We start from the raw sequence: 17438 nt of genomic DNA on the forward strand, positions 1-17438 counted from the left end.
AAATCACAGCTGATCTTGTAGGCTTTTGCCTAAAACTTAGACCTTATTAATAGAGAACAGGCAGAAACAAGGCCAAAGAAAGACAGAACCCCAAGGCAGGTGAAACCTTACCAAAGAAATTATGGTCTTAAAGCCCATGCATTCCATGTAAAGCAAAAACAAAGAACAAGAAATGTTTTACATAAGAAACAGCATGAAAACAGATTATTAATCTATAAAGTTTTATACATGATACGAAAAACATCTGGAATCACAATGTTATGATTTAATGCATAATGATGTGCAAAAGACAGAAATAAAGATGATTTCCTTCGTTCATGAGGATGCTCTCTGGTATACCTAAAAAATGATTTACCAATTATTTCTCACAAAAAAATTGAATATAGTTAGATTGAAAATCTTCAATCAATAATACAAACTTTCCTTCAAAGTGCCACCTATGAAATAATAATATTCAGTTATCATTTGAGTGGCTGTCTTTGATCATGTTTGCCATTTTAATGACTAGTGTAAGATAGGCATGTAGAGCATCTAATCCAAGATCCAATGGAGTGGTCTTTACGGAGAAGAAAGTTATTAATTTGCTTCTCACAAGAAACTGAAAAAATGAAATAACACACTAGGGAATATCACTCAAAAAACAGAAAATCAAAGCAAAACAAAACAAAGAAACCCACCACTCACTCATCTCAAGGAATTGCAAGCTAATAATATTGGAAAATCACATACGATGGAAGAAGTAATATTCATAACCCAAGTAAACAGAAAAGAAATCTTTCTAAAGAAAACCACGTAAGACAAAGGAGTTAACATGTCCCTTTATTTTAAAAAAAGGCAATTTTCCAAATGATTTAAATATTACTTAAAACAAATACAGCCAACCTAGGAATGCTACAAATTCTGTGCACATGGACTCATACTTTTGTCTATATTCTAATTTTCTCAAAGATCAGGGTACTTACACTAGGAAGAATTAAATATCAGAAATAGTAGCTTACTTAATCATCTAGCTATGTATTATCCACACACTGAAACCAAACCAAACAAAATAAAAATCACAAAAAAGTTTCCAAATTCTAACTCCAAAATGATCTTTGGCAACATATTTGCTTTAAATACTACCTTTTTTTTCCTTCGTAGATACAATGGCTGGAATGTTAACTTTTTAATAAAGCTACACAGACAGAAGAAATAAGAGTCTAGACTGGTTGAAAAAGTTTATATGATAACTATGTTTGCTATAAACTCTCAAGCACTTAGGTAAGCGTGAAAGCTGAAAATATATGAAAGGCAAAAAAACAGCTGTGCAGAAAAAAATGATGAGAAAGCATTAGATGAGAACAGCAGCCAAGAACACCTAGCTTAAAGGCAGTAATATTAAAATATTCAAAAACATACACACCAGAATATTCCCCTAGGTAAGCAGCCCAAGAGAAAAATGAATGAGAATCTCAATTAGATAACTCATTTATTTTAAAATGAGAGAGGAAACAAAGAAATTGACAAGATGTAGAGAAATCATTAACTAAACACAATGAAGTCTAAATATTTATAAAAAGGAAAAAAATCAAAATGTGTACTACAGGAAAAACAAACCCTATAATATAGTTTCTAAAGTTTACATTAGCCAGGAAGCCAGTAGACAAGACAGATATTCTGTAAACTGGAGGGTATGCAGGACATTTGTGAAAAGATACAAAGTCCTCAGTGGGTTTAGAAAATTCGCTGTATGATCCATATATTACCTTACATGGCTTGCACGTCTTCAGGTGCATGTATATACTGCTACTGTGTCCTCGCCAAAATGTGACTCAGTCTGTTACACTGTAATATGTTGTGAATTTCCTTGTACTGTACTTTTATTGTTAGTCTTCTTGCATCAATGATACAATAGCAACAAGATTTTAAATTACTGTTAAAAGATTAACTGGCAACGTACAGAATTTACTCTTAAGGGAAAACACTACAAAAAGTCACAAGGATACCAAATGGGAACACATGATGGTGCCTCTGAGTCTGTATGAGACCATGATGAAGTAGAAATAAAGCCTTTCCAAGATGGCCAAAAAATAAATAAATAAATAAAGTTCACATTAAATGTACACATTCCCAACTAAGAGTTATCGTAAAATGTGGTTTATAAACTAAATATGTAACCAGTAGGATTATCTAAAATTTCATTTTGAAATGATCAATAAAAACTCTTTATTAGAAAAATATAAAGTGGCCTCATTTCTATTCAAGACTCTTTTTTTGTCTTTTCTTTTTCTCAAGACTTGCCTTCCAGTAACATCTATTCAAGACTTAAATGAAGCACAAACTTAGGTCTAATACATTTGGAAATTTTACTTATTAAAAAACAAGCAAAAAAAAAACCTGTCTGGCAGTTTTTTAAATCATAGAAGTTTCATTTGGGTTTTAACACTGATAATCAAGCTAGGTCCATAGATGGGTTTCAGAATTATATGGTAATCCCTTGAGAAGATGCATAATTTTATGTAGTTATATATCTGTATTTTCACAAAGGTACATTGCTCTCTTACAAATTCCCCTGTAAAGAATTTTTAATCTCAAAAGGAGAAGAATCACAGATTTTGACGTGAAACAAACCCCATCAGAACTACTTAGCAAGCCCATTCACTTAGTTGCTAAGTGCCAAAGATGCAAGAGCGAGCAAAGACACGGTTGTCTCAGCCACACTGAGCTTATAGTCTGTCCAGGGAGACAGGTACCTAAAAAATGACAGTAAGTATGAAGAGCTGTATAATAAAATGCAGTGCCATGGGAATACATGTCAAGGACAACTAAGCTTTAATTAGGGGATCAAAGCAGATTTCCTGGAGGATTTATCACTTAAGGCAAGAAAAAATATATATACATATGTACATTTTTACACACACACATTTAGGAGAGGGAACAAACAAACCTTGGTGATTGGCTGTGAGGGAAAAGTGAGAGGTGCAGGATGGGGAGCTATTCATTAACTGAGACAGTGGCTGTTGGCCCAAGAGCAGCCTTGGGGGACAGAAAAATAAAGATGACAAACTGAGCTTGACGCATGTTAAACGTAAAGCCCTACAAGTCATCTTAGCTTAGGAGTCTAGTATGCAGTTAGGAAATAATAGTCTAGGGCTTTAGAAAAAGATCTGGGATGCGGATTAAAACTTGGGACATGAAAACTGAGAAACAAGAACAAATATGATTTCTCAAACAAAGTATCAGGCCTAGAACAGGAACACTGATACCTGAAAGATAAGCAAAGGAAGCAGATCCTGCTAAGATGACTGAAAAGGTAGAGTCAGAGACAGGAAAGGACACAGGCAAGTTGCTATCACAGAAACCCAGCAAAGAGAGTTTTAAATAAGAAAGCTGAGGGATGAGATACCAATCAGGATAAAGGAAAAATTGTTGAGATTATTTCTTTTAAACTATTAAAATCAGAAAAAGGCTGTGCTGGCGTGATGGTGCATGCCTGTAGTCCCAGCTACTTGAGAGGCTATAGGCAAAAGGGTTCCTTGAGCCTAGGAGTTCCAGGACAGCCTACACAATGTAGTGAGACCTTGCCTCAAAAAAAAGGGTAATCTAAGTACTGAGTCCATATATAATGATTAAAATTTGCTAAATGCAATGTCATAATCTTGGTTCACTGCAACCTCCACCTCCCGTGTTCAAGCAATTCTCCTGCCTCACCTTCCCGAGAAGCTGGGATTACAGACACCCACCTAATTTTTGTAGTTTTAGTAGAGATGAGGTTTCACCATGTTGGCCAGGCTGGTTTCAAACTCCTGAACTCGTGATTCACCCGCCTCGGCCTCCCAAAGTGCTGGGTTTACAGGTGTGAGCCACCACGCCCGATAGGATATTTTTAATCGATTTAAAAGACCATAGTTATTTCTAAGTACTATGTGGCTTCTAAATACTTTAAAAGAAAACTTTGGGGCCACCAACCTTAAAAGTTATATTACTCACTACTGCATTATGAGTTAACACAGTGTACAAATTATATTCAAATGTACTTCATTCTTAATATAAACAGAGGGCATAAATGAATTTTGTGGGATGATGTATATTGATTCTGGTGAATTTTACTGTAATGAATATAAATTTTTAAATTCTTCTAACATTTTTTCATCTGCCCCTCAATTTTGCCAGGGAGTTAGTTTCTTAAGACAATTATGTCATAAAAGAAACTTTTCAGGTATAATTTGGTGTTAACTAAAATGAAAATGTAATATTAAATATAAAAAATAGAGTATTCCTTAAGAATTAAACTTTCTTAGCCCTCCTTGAGAAATGCAATTCATTCAATTTCTTCCAAAGTTTTACTTAAACTTTAATGGTGACAATCCCTTTCTGTCTAACTACATGTACTTATATACTTTCAATCTCTCTCTCTCTCTCTTTTTTTTTTTTTTTTTGAGATTGAGTCTCGCTCTGTTGTCCAGGCTGCAGTGCAATGGCCCAATGTCAGCTCACCGCAACCTTCACCTCCCAGGTTCAAGCGATTCTCCAGCCTCAGCCTCCTGAGTAGATGGAATTACAGGCCCATACCACCATGTCCCGCTAATTTTTGTATTTTTAGTAGAGATGGGATTTCACCATGTTGGTCGGACTGGTCTCAAACTCCTGACCTCATGATCTGCCTGCCTCAGCCTTCCAAAGTGCTGGGATTACAGGTGTAAGCCACCACACCTGGTCTCAATCTCTCTTACTAGATACTTATTTATTTTTATGAGACAGGGTCTGGCTCTATCACTCAGGCTGGAATGCAGTGGTGCAATCTAGGCTCACTGTAACCTCTGCCTTCTGGGTTCAAGCCATCCTCACAGCTCAGCCTCCCAAGTAGCTGGAACTACAGGCATACTCCACCATGCCTGGCTAATTTTGGTATTTTTTGCTATGTTGCCTAGGCTGGTCTCCAACTCCTGAGTTCAAGTGATCCACTTGGCTTGGCTTCCCAAAGTGCTGGGATTACAGGCATGAGCCCCTGTGCCCGGCCTAAATAGACATTTAGATAGACCTTGTGTTTTCCTCTAAAAATACTTCATAATGTCAAGGACATACCTGGCAATCAATAAATTTAACATAAAATAATGCAAGCAATGTCACTCCACTGCAAAGTCCTAACAATTTACAAAACCTTTTGAGAACAGTGTAGTCTGTAATTATACCAAGAGACACAAATTTTTTTGTAGCTTAGTATCTCAAAAAGTATATATTTTTAATTCTACACAGTTTTTAATTTCTATTGGGTCTTAAGTTACAAGGAAGGTATACCAAAACTAATTCATATGAGCCAGAATCTTGCACTGAAAGGAACTTTAGAGATCATCTAGGGCAGGGGTTGGCAAACTTTTTCTATAAAGGGCCAGACAGTAAATATTTTAGGCTTTAGGTTACAGTTGCCTACTCAACTCTGCTGTTGGTAGGCAAAGGCAATCATAGACAATAAGTAAATGGTGGTGGCTGTATTCCAACAAAACTTTATTTACACATACACACAGGAGGTCAGCTGGATTTGGCTCGTAAGCTACAGTTTGCCAGATTCCTGAACAACAGTCCAGCTCCTTCATTTTACACACAAAGAAATTAAATTCCAAAGAGGTTAAGCCACTTGGCAAACGTCACCAGATAAATAGTGTAAGAACCAAATGCAATATTCTTTTCAAACCATGTATTCTTCTAGAACACAAACTTTAAAATGATTATATTTTCCACAGAGCTGAAACATAATATACTCTGTGAAAACTTAGAAAAGTCAAGTGTTATAATTTCTTAAAGTCAACAGAATGTAATGAAATTAATGTAAGTCAGAAAATAACTAGCCATCAATCCATACACACACACACATACACACCCCACCATGTTTGTATGGGTAGTTATCTGTTTTGGAATATAGCAGGAGTTCGATAAATTGTGTTGTACGAATTCAAAATATAAATTTAAATGCAATTCAGTCTTAAGCATACCCATAAGCAAAGGTGCTTTCATTTAAAACTTTCATGATCACAGGCATATGTTCCCAATAATTATCTAAAAGGGCAATAACCCTGTACCGCTGAGCAGTTGGGGTCATTTTAAAAGACTTTTCAATTAAATCATTTTAAAAATCAATTTTTAAAACAGTATGATACTTCTTCAGATGAGCTATCATACCTAGTAAATCTGCTCCTTCATCCACATCTCCTATTAGGCCTGAGCCAGCTGAAGACAGTTCTTCAAAGAGAGATTCTGTATTGCGATCAAAAGCTTTGTTCTCTATGCCTTTGGTGGGAGTGCTATGTAACAAGAACAACAAAACCAAATCAACAAATGACAAAGACTTTTTTGACAGTGTTAAAATGAATACAATACGCTAAACTACATAGGAATTTCTTACCTATAATTTACATTTACTAGAAAATATAACTTAAAAAAGATTTCTCAAAGGCTTCCTAAGAAGTTCTCACTAAGCTCCAAAGAGATAGCTGGTGAAGAAATTACAGAATGTTTTTGTTGTGTGACCCCAGAAAACACAAGCAATAATGGCAGCTCCTCTGCTCTATACCAGGTGCTGATCTAAGTGCTTTCCATAGATCACCTACGTGACAAGAAGGCAATTATGTATGTAAAAGATGGTTAGAGAAGCATTTGTCATAGTGGCAAAAATTGAAAAGACCTAAATGACCATTAATGGGGGACAGATGAGGTAAGTTATACACATATAAAGTTAAAAATTTTAGCTTTAAGATTAAAAACATAAATAGAGCTTTATAAACCAAAGAAACTCATTGTACAAAGGTTTTTTTTTAAATCAAGTTGCAAAACTGTGTATATACTATATGCCCTATTTTGCTAGGGTGTATAGGGGAATGCGGAAGTATATATGTTTGTGCCTGAATACTATATTAATAGAAAAAACTCTGTAGATCATTTCTAGTTAAATATGGTATAGTGAACATAGTATCACCTAGTAACTCAGAAACTCAACTAAAATGAAAGCTAAGAAATTATACACCCAAAAGGACAAAGAGAATAGACAAGGAAACTATAGCAGATAAAATGTGAATAAAATTCTGTAAGATGGAAAACAGATGGGCAAACAGTAGAAAGTGATTCAACAGACCCGAGAAAGCTGAAACATAAGCCACTGGGGTTTAGGGAGGAGATCAATATGCTGCCAGAACGCCTGAAAGGCCTCGGACTTGAAGGTACCAGCAACCGCAGGGAAAGCATGCAGGGAGGAACATGAAACAGAAGGACAGGATAAAAAAAAACTGTACAAGGACAGTACAGGACCTAGATACAATCCTCCAGAACACTGAGACCTCCCTTCTCTTGGCACGGCTCCCTGAACAATGGAAGCCAAGTTTAAATGTTATAGGCAGGAAAGTGGAGAATCAGCATTATTTACTTAAGTATGAGTAAAACAGCCACGGAGTCCTAGAAGTCTAAAGAAGACCTCTATTATAAAAGAAAGTGCCTAAAACAAAGAGGATGTGACAGAGACACTAAGAACAAAAAGAGACAATGCAGGCAGCAGCAATGACAAAAAACCAAATAACTCAATTTCTTCAGAAGAAATGTTGCATTAGCAAAACAGCAAGATGGTATAAAAAGTACCAACCAAGAAAAAGAACTTAGAAAAAAAACCAATGAGGGTTTAAAAAAAATCTGCCAACAATTAGTACAAAATAAAAAAGATAGGAAGCAGGAAGAAAAGAAATTATGACAGTCACTCCAGAATGTTCAATACATACCTAACAGGTATTCCAGAATGAGAACAGAAGTAACAAAAATAAGAAGAAAGAGAATTTCTCAGAACTGAAAGATAGGAATTTTCAGATGACAAGATTTATTTCATGTAAGAAGATACAAAAAGGGGCGCGGTGGCTCAAGCCTGTAATCCCAGCACTTTGGGAGGCCGAGGCGGGTGGATCACGAGGTCAAGAGATCGAGACCATCCTGGTCAACATGGTGAAACCCCGTCTCTACTAAAAATACAAAAAATCAGCTGGGCATGGTGGTGCATGCCTGTAATCCCAGCTACTCAGGAGGCTGAGGCAGGAGAATTGCCTGAACCCAGGAGGCGGAGGTTGCGGTGAGCCGAGATCGCGCCATTGCACTCCAGCCTGGGTAACAAGAGTGAAACTCCGTCTCAAAAAAAAAAAAGATCTTCCGATCTAAGAAAATACAAAAAGACCCTCACACCAAGCACAGCATCATTAATTTTTTAAAAAAGAAAATGACAGTCTTAAAAGATTTCAGAGAGTATATAAAAATAAGAAGTCAAATACCAACACCCTGAACTCAACACGAAAATGAAGCAATGTCTTTGCAATTCCAAAGGAAAAAATCTCCCAACCTGTAGTTCTTTATCCAGCCAAACTATCAAGTATGTCTTCTTATAAAATTTGTCACATTTGAGCTCACAGTGATTAAAAAAAAAATTTACTTGTCATGTACCTTTTGCCCAGAAACCTAGGAAGGTTAACATTCTATCAAAGCAAAGGCATAAGTTAGAAACAGGATGATGTGGGATCCAGGGAAAAAAAAGATACAACAGAGGAAAAAGGCGAAAAGAATTCCAGGGATGAAAGTGAGGGCATATTCCAGAACCAGAGCAAACTGACAGCAATCTCAATTAAAGAATGGGAATAGAAGGCTGCAGGAGAGTGAGCACTAGGAAACAGACAGGTTTTGTGTTTGGTCATATTGGCAACTTTTACATTTATGAATTGCATAGTGTCTGCCAATGATTTAGTGACAGGTCCATAGAAACATAAGGAAAAGAAATAAAATAACCAAAAGCTTTATTAATTTCAGAAGAACAGAAAGTTGTAAAAGAAATGAAATGGGCCAGGCACAGTAGCTCATGCCTGTAATCCCAGCACTTTGGGAGGCTGAGGTGGGCAGATCACGAGGTCAAGAGTTCGAGATCAGCCTGACCAACATGGTGAAACCCTGTCTCTACCAAAAATACAAAATTAGCCGGGCATGGTGATGGGCGCATGTAATCCCAGCTACTCAGGAGGCTGAGGTAGGAGAATCACTTGAACTTGAAAGACTTGAGAATCACTGAGGGGCGGAGGTTGCAGTGAGCTGAGATCGTGCCACTGCACTCCACCCTGGGAGACAGAGTGAGACTCCGTCTTAAAAAAAAAAAAAAAGAAAGAAATGAAACGTAATTATACTATAATCTGTGACTAAGTAGAACTGTAGATTAATTTTATAGTCATAATGATATAAATAATATTAGCAGAATCTGAAGTATAATAATATTAGGAGGATAAAAGGATGGTGGTTTAGGCTTTATATCCTCATCTTCTACTACAGAAAGCCAACAGCTAGCACCACAGCCTTTTTCAACCAGGGTTCCTTACTTGATCTACAGAATACAGAAAAGGATTTAAGTGACTATTTTCTCCATTCTCCCAAGGAAAGTATATACCTAGAGTCCTATTCTAGATGCATAAGAGCACAGCTAATTCATTATACACAAGGGATGCTTAGGGCATTAAGACTACATTTTCTCACAGAATCTCAGCTGAAAAAGGGAGGAATGAAGGAGGAGTAGCACACGCATGTTATTTTAGATATCTGAAGACAGACAGCATGAGAGAGAGCTAAGAAGTGATAGAGTCATGCACCCTTTACCAAGAAAGCTAGTGAGGATACGCTCTGTGGAAACAAAGGCATAAATCAAGAAGCAGGGTGATGTAGGATCCAGGAAAAAGAGTGGTGACAGAATGAGAACCTGTCTGAGAAAGAGAGAGAGAGAGAGAGAGAGACAGACAGACAGACAGACAGACAGACAGACAGAGGGTTCTGGATTTGAATCCCAGGTCCACCTCTTGTTCGCTTGGTAATCTGGGACAAACTACTTGAACAAGTTCTAAGTCTCTTTATTTACAAAATAAGGATAAAAACATCTACCTCATAAGGTTATAATCAGGATCAAATTATATAAAATCATGATGAAAACAATAATATTATTTTAACATTTATTGAATGGGGCATTTCGCAATGACTTATCATACAATGACTCATTTAATCCTCACAACCATCTGAGGTATTAACATAATGCTGTTTTCTAGATGAGAAAACATGCTTAAGATTCAAATCCAAAACAGGATTTGAACCCATGCAGTCTTACACTAGGGTCTATACTTTTAACCGCTACAGCATACTGCACAATGCTTAACATGGATAAATAAATGGCATGCATTCTCATAGTCGTTAATTAAAAGATAAACTTTATTGGAGAAATGAAAATAAAGGCAGTAGCTCCTATCTGATATTCCTGAGCATCAATGTATTCTGGATAATTCTGATTAGGATGATATCTAATCTCCCAGTACTTTGGGAAGTGGAGGGGGGCAGGTAACTTGTGCTCAGGAGTTTGAGACCAGCCTGGCCAATGTGGTAAAACCCCATCTCTACTAAAAATATAAAAAGTAGCCTGGTGGGGTGGCGCACACCTGTAGTCCCAGCTACTTGGGAGGCTGAGGTGGGAGAATCGCTTGAACCCAGGAGGACAAGATTGCAATGAGCCAAGATAGCACCACTGCACTCCAGCCTGGGTGACAGAGCGAGGCTCCATCTCAAAAACAAAAAAACAAGAAACAAAAAAAAGGGATGATGTCTAACCATTTTCTTCCTACCACTAAACAGCCTTCCCATGTAAAATGAGACTAAATTCTTCCAATAATGAAATTATAATTCTCAAGATAGAAGTACATTCTCCCTTCCTGATCTGGGGGAAAGGTACAAAAGTTTGTCCAAACTTTTTTGTTTTGTTTTTTAAATTACGTTTATTTAGCATATGTACACATAAAAAAGAAATTGCCTTCTGAACACACCCTGCAGAAAACACGCACAAACCCAAGGTATGTGTTGGGGGAGGGGCCTCAGTCCCAAGTTAGTAGCTAGGTGATGTAATCTTGAGAGTCACAAGCCCCAGTCAGGAGAGGGCTAGGCTGAAGTGTCAGGCAGGTTGGAGTCTCCTGACACTGGCCCTACAATAAGCATGCTCTATAACCAAAGGTCTGTTTCATGCCCTCAAAGTAGCACTGCAGCCAGCCCCCAGCCAAGTCCACTCTGTTACTTCCCTTCACTCCTGCTTCTTGGTTTCCTCAAGTTACAGAAACTATGGGATATGTCTTGGCTATCTTTTTCCCCCTATCTGCTATGGTTTGAATGTGTACCCTATAAAATTCAGTTGTTGCCAATGTGATAATATTAAGATAGGACCTTCAAGAGGTGATTAGGCCATAAGGGCTTCTCCCAGGTTAATAGGACTGGGATCCTTATAAAATAATGAAGCTTTATCCAGTGTTCAGGGCTCACTTGTCCTGCTATGCAAGGGCATAGAGTTCCTCCCCTCCAGAGGATGCAGCAACAAGGCACCAACTTGAGAGCAAACAGCAGCCCTCACCAGACAACTCACCCTGCCAGCACCTTGATCTTGGCCTTCCTAGCCTCCAGAACTGTGAGAAAATTAATTTCTGTTCTTTATAAATTGGCTAGGCACAATGGCTCATGCCTGTAATCCCAGCAATTTGGGAGGCTGAGGCGGGTGGCTAACGAGGTCAGGAGTTTGAGACCAGCATGGCTAATATGGTGAAATCCCATCTCTACTAAAAAATACAAAAAAAAGATTAGCTGGGCGTGGTGGCGGGTGCCTGTAATCCCAGCTACTCGGGAGGCTGAGGCAGGACAATCACTTGAACCTGGGAGGTGGAGGTTGCAGTGAGCTGAGATCATACCACAGCACTCTAGTCTGAGCAACAGAGCAAGACTCTGTCTCAAATAAATAAATAAATAAATAACCAACCCACTCTGGTATTTTGTTATAGCAGTACAAAATAGACTAAGACACCATCCTTCCTACTTATGCACCTCATCTGTGATGCTGCAAAGGTAACATTTCACAAAAAAATGTAAACCATGTACAGTGTCCAGTTTCAAGAACAGGAATTAGAATCTAATACCAACATTTCTTCAACAAAACATCTGAATCCATTTTATTCAGTCAGAGACCGGAGGACAGTGTTTATCGGAGTTTGGGGGAGGGAAGATGTCTTCATCTGACATTTATTTTACCTTGAACCTTTATATCCACTGAGATCTTTATCCATATCCAACTCAGGAGTAGATTCAATGATCGCTTGAACTTCTGACTTCTCTTCATTTTCAGCAGAGCCTTTAAAAAGGACATGATGAAATAAGCAATACATATATTACATATCACCCCAATATAAATATCCTGTTGTTTTTAAGGTTGTAAAGGTATCATTTGAACATTTTTCAAAAATGTACAAGACTGGGTTTTAGGAAACACAGCATTAGACAACATGTCATATGTTCAGTTAACAGTTCATATCAAAAACTAATAAGCAACCAAAGAAAGTTTGCCTTTGTGTTTCGTGGAACAAAGTGCAATGTATCTAAGGTCCTGCTTTCATTCCTATTTAAAAGATGGAATTTAAAGAAACTAAAGATAAAGACTAAACTAAGATAGGGGACAGAAATGAACTGTCCTCCTGTCTTTTAGGCTCTCAGACCTGGCCCGCAACTCCTGGCACCAATAGTTTCTCTCCAAGACTATTAAGCATTACCTCTTTTAAGCTTATTTGGAACTGAATACAATTAAGTACAGTCTTCTCTTGGTATCCATGGGGGACTGGTTCCAGAACCCACCAAAATACCAAAATCCATGGATACTCAAGTTCCTTACATAAAATGGCATTGTATTTGCATATAACCTATTAATATCCTCCCATTACTTTAAATCATCTGTAGATTACTTATAATACCTAATACAACATAAATGATATGTAAATAATTGTCATACTGTACTGTTTAAGGGACAATAATAAGAAAAAAGTATATGCATGTTTAGTACAGGTAGAGCTTTTTCTTTTTTTTTTTTTTTTCTTCAAATATTTTCAATCTACAGCTGGTTGAATCAACAGATGCAGAACCACAGATACAGAGGGCCAACTATATCTGCCTATTTTATAAATACAAAGCAGGCAACACCTGCAAAGACATATTTTCTCATACCCACATTATCTGGGTTTACTGAATACTTTCCTAATAAGTAAAGAACTAGGGTCACTCACCAGTAGATACATTTCTAGTTTCTTGGGCTACCTGTACTTCAATGTGTTTGCTTATCTCTGACTTATTTGGTGTATCTGTAATCTTCACAAATTCTTCATTTTCTTCCTTTAATGGAGTATCGGGAGGAATTGTTGCCACATCTGAATTAGCTGTTGATGCTGGAGTGGTAGCTTTAGATCCGCCTTGGCTAACATCAGAAAGCTCATCCTACAAACAAAAATAATTTAGAATAAAATTTTAAATGACATATTTACTCTAAGCCACATTAAATGGGGTAAGAAATAAACCTACTAGAGAAAGTTCTTTTTTTTTTTTTTAAATAAAGGCAATAAAGAGCCACTGATTATCAATAAATTATCTCTCTAGTCCCTCTGCAAATAATTGGAAAATATTTAAGTAAATCACATTTTTTCAGATGAGATTTTTCTAAACAGAAAATTTGAAAATAAAAGAATTATTACCAATAAAACTATGCATTAATGTCCACATCATTCTCTGTAATAGCTGCTCTAAAACAGCAGGAGAATAACCAAATTCTTAATCTCAGGGTTTCTTTGTAAAGTGTGGTATTAAAACATCCTGCATCTAAATTCTTTGAAGTACTTAAGGTGCTTGCTCAAAGGGCAGATTCCAGCCACGCACATGCCTGTAATTACAGCTGAGGCGGGAGGATCCCTTGAGCCCAGCAAGACCTTGTCTCTTTAAAAAAAAAAAAAAAAAAAAAGAGAGAGAGAGAGAGAGCAGGGATTAAGGAGGTGAAGACAGAGTCTACATCCAACTCCAGACTTAATGTACCCAACTTTAGGCACTGAGAATAGGTAACAAGCAATCCAGGTGAGTTACATACTCATTGAAATTTGATTACTATTATAGGATCTACAGATAGGTTTCAAGACGTATGTGCAGACTGAAACTGTATGCAAAAATTTGTGTACAATGTGTTTTTCTGGGAAAAGAATCTATAGCTTTTATCAGATATTCAAAGGGGTTTGCAGCTTCAAAGTAATTAAAAGCAATTGTCCAGTGGCTATCAAGAATGAAGATCTTTTGGAGCACCCAGGTTTTAAAAAAAGAGAACCTGACAAAAAGTTTACTGTCACCACCGCCACCAGTAGTAATAATAATAATAATAATGATTAGGGTAAATTAAGTGAATTTATCATTCACTAAATGCATGACCTTGGGTAAGTTACATATTCCTTCTATACCTTTATCATCTATAAAATAGACATAATGATGTCTACTTCATAAGATTACAAATTATTCTACATTATGGCTTAGCAATGTGTTTCACACATACTAAGTATTTAAAATATTGGCTATTATTATAACAGTAACTATTTGTATAATTATAATTATATTTTATTCATATATTTATAATATTATAAATTATATATACTATATATAATTCCCTTAAGGGAGTATTAGTAGGAATTGTTGCCACATCTGAATTAGCTGTTGATGCTGAAATGGTAGCTTTAGATCCACCTTTGCTAACATCAGAAAGGTCAACCTACAAATAAAAGTAATTTAGAAGAAATTTTAAGAGTAATTTATTCCAAACTACTTTAAAAATGAGTTAAGAAATAAACTTTTTTTTTTTTTTTTTTTTTTTGTCCTGTCTGGGCAACCTGGTGAAACCTTGTCTCTACTAAAAATGCCAAAAATTAGCCCAGCATGGTGGTACATGCCTGTAGTCCCAGCTACTAGGGAAGGTTAAGGCCTGAGAATCGCTTGAACCCAGGAGGCAGAGGTGAGCTGAGATTGTGCCCATGTTACAAGAATTCCCATTCTTTTTTTTTGTTTTCTCTTTTAAGACTAGTCAAGTGCAGTAGTGAGAAGGGGGGAAAGAGTAGAACAAGGAGTTCGATCTGTAACTAACTGAGAACAACCGAGATAACTCACTACTTTCAGACTAGCCATGAATTCCCATTCTTAAAGGTTTCGAAAGTAATACACATTAAAAAATATAAAATAAACAGTCTATATTTCTGATAAACAGTGCTGATGAAAGCAGTTAAAACCCATTAAGACTGTGGATTCAGAAAGCCCTAGAGAATATTGAGTTCATCTATATGAGAAAGTGATATGCCTTTGAAACTATATTGCAAATAAATAATTTTAGGTCAATCCCGGAATTGTCATTTACCTCTTAAACATAGAGACATTATTTCTTCTTCCTCCTTATTATTCCAGGCCCCTCACTCCCTCCAAAAGCCAGATTATTTTCACCTTAGAGAAAATTGTATTTAGTAATTTAAAAGTTCACAACATACAAAGTGTGGCAAAAGCCCACTTTCCTAAATTCATTTGTGGATCTGACAGCATGAAATAAAACAACCAGAAGATAGTCTAGATATCATTGGGAGAAAAGAAAAAAAAAAAGAAAGAAAATAACCAGGAGAGAGCTGAACCTAAAACAGGAAAGGGACTGTGATACCTCAGCAATCCCAAGGTTTTAGGCTACAAGGAAGTGGTGAATCAGGATCTACTTAAAAGAAAATGATGTTTTAAATTTATCCTAGGCTATCCAAATAACATGAGATTTGCTTATCTGTAACTTACTTCCCTCTTATACTTACCACATAAAAATAGTTTACACTGTTTAAAATAGCTCATTGTGTGGGCTGTACTTCTGACAACTAGATTGCAGGGATACAGCATGAGATTAGGGAAACCAGGTTTTTTTTTTTTTTTTTCTTTTGATGAAGCTTTGCTCTCGTTGCCCAGGCTGGAGTGCAATGGTGCAATCTTGGCTCACCACAACCTCTGCCTCCCAGGTTCAAGTGATTCTCCTGCCTCAGCCTCCGGAGTAGCTGGTATTATAGGCATGCACCACCATGCCTGGCTAACTTTGTATTTTTAGTACAGATGGGGTTTCTCCATGTTGGTCAGGCTGGTCTCAAACTGCCAACCTCAGGTGATCCACCCACTTCGGCCTCCCAAAGTGCTGGGATTACAGGCATGAGCCACTGTGCCCAGCCTCAAAACCATTTTCATAAGAGGTCTTTCTCCTTGGTATCCCAGGCAGTGAGGACATAAAGCTACTAAGATTAGCAAAAAAGCACTTCGATGGGAAATCGGCCACAGCATTTGGCCAGAGGCACAATATTCTTGTACTATCCCTCACTAACTGCTTCCAATTAAAGATACAATGAGACAAAGTGCAGCGGCTCATGTGTGTAATCACAGCCCTTTGGGAGGCCAAGTTGGGTGGATCACCTGAGGTCAGGAGTTTGACACCACACTGGTCAACATGGTGAAACCTTGTCTCTACTAAAAATACAAAAATTAGCTGGGCATGGTGGCATATGCCTGTAGTCCCAGCTACTTGGGCGGTTGAGGCACAAGGATCACTTGAATCCAGAAGGGGGAGGAGGTTGCAGTGAGCTGAGATCACACCACTGCACTCCAGCCTGGGCAACAGAGCAAGACCGTCTCAAAAAAAACAAACAAAAAAAAATCAGCCTATTAAAAATTAAAATATACTACTTTTGGTCAAATGTATGCTCATAAGATAATACAATCACGTGCCACATCCCCATAATGACGTTTTGGCCAATAACAGACAACATACAGTATACATGGTGGTGATCCCATAAGATTAAAACGGAGCTGAAAAATTCCTGTTGCCCAGTGATGTTGCAACTGTCATAATATCCTAGTGCAATGCACTAGGGTGTTACCAAAACAACTGCACTGCTGGGTGTATAAAAGGACAGTACATACAATTCTATACAGTATATAATACTTGATAATGATAAACAACTATGTTACTAGTTTATGTATTTACTATACTTTTCATTGTTAGAGTATACGCCTCCTTCTACCTAAAAAAAAAATAAAGTTAACTATAAAACAGCCTCAAGTAGGTCTTTCAGGAAGTACCCCAGAAGAAGACACTGTCATCATAGGAGATGACAGGTTCATGTGTGTCATTGCCCCTAAAAACTTTCCAGTGGGACAAGATGTGGAGGTAGAAGATACTGACACTGATGAACCTGACCCTGTGTAGGCCAAGGCTAATATGTGTGTGTCTTGGTTTTTAACAAAAAAATTTAAAAAGCAAAAATATATATATATTTAAAAATAGACAAAAGCTTATAGAATAAGGATATAAAGAAAATATTTTCATATAGCTATACAATGTGTTTGTCTTTTAAGCTAACCATTATTACAAAAGTCAAAAAGGTAAAAATAATGTTAAAGTTTATAAAGTAAAAGAGTTATCGTAAGCTAAGGCTAATTTATTATTGAAGAAAGAAAAATAAATAAATAAATGCAGGGTAGTTTAAGTGAACAGCATTTTATAAAGTCTACAGCAATGTCCA

General features: G+C 37.0%; 1 protein-coding gene across 16 annotated transcripts in view; it reads right to left on the reverse strand.

The window, feature by feature from the left end:
* Nucleotides 1–17438, reverse strand: part of SPAG9 (sperm associated antigen 9) — a 145725-nt gene that overhangs the window by 43892 nt on the left and 84395 nt on the right. For 10 of the 16 annotated variants that reach the window (XM_032280056.1, XM_032280054.1, XM_032280053.1 and 7 more), the window contains 3 exons: nucleotides 13107–13314; nucleotides 12085–12184; nucleotides 6157–6278 (listed from right to left, as the gene is read on the reverse strand). In XM_032280056.1, the coding sequence (XP_032135947.1) occupies nucleotides 6157–6278; nucleotides 12085–12184; nucleotides 13107–13314 (430 nt within the window). Of the gene's footprint in view, nucleotides 1–111; nucleotides 127–1402; nucleotides 1415–6156; nucleotides 6279–12084; nucleotides 12185–13106; nucleotides 13315–17438 lie in introns of all 16 variants that reach the window. The other 6 variants (XM_032280051.1, XM_032280050.1, XM_032280055.1 and 3 more) reach the window with 3 other exon arrangements.

Source organism: Sapajus apella, unplaced genomic scaffold, assembly GCF_009761245.1.
Source record: "Sapajus apella isolate SASKATOON/1434 unplaced genomic scaffold, GSC_monkey_1.0 scaffold12, whole genome shotgun sequence".
Lineage (NCBI taxonomy): Eukaryota > Metazoa > Chordata > Mammalia > Primates > Cebidae > Sapajus > Sapajus apella.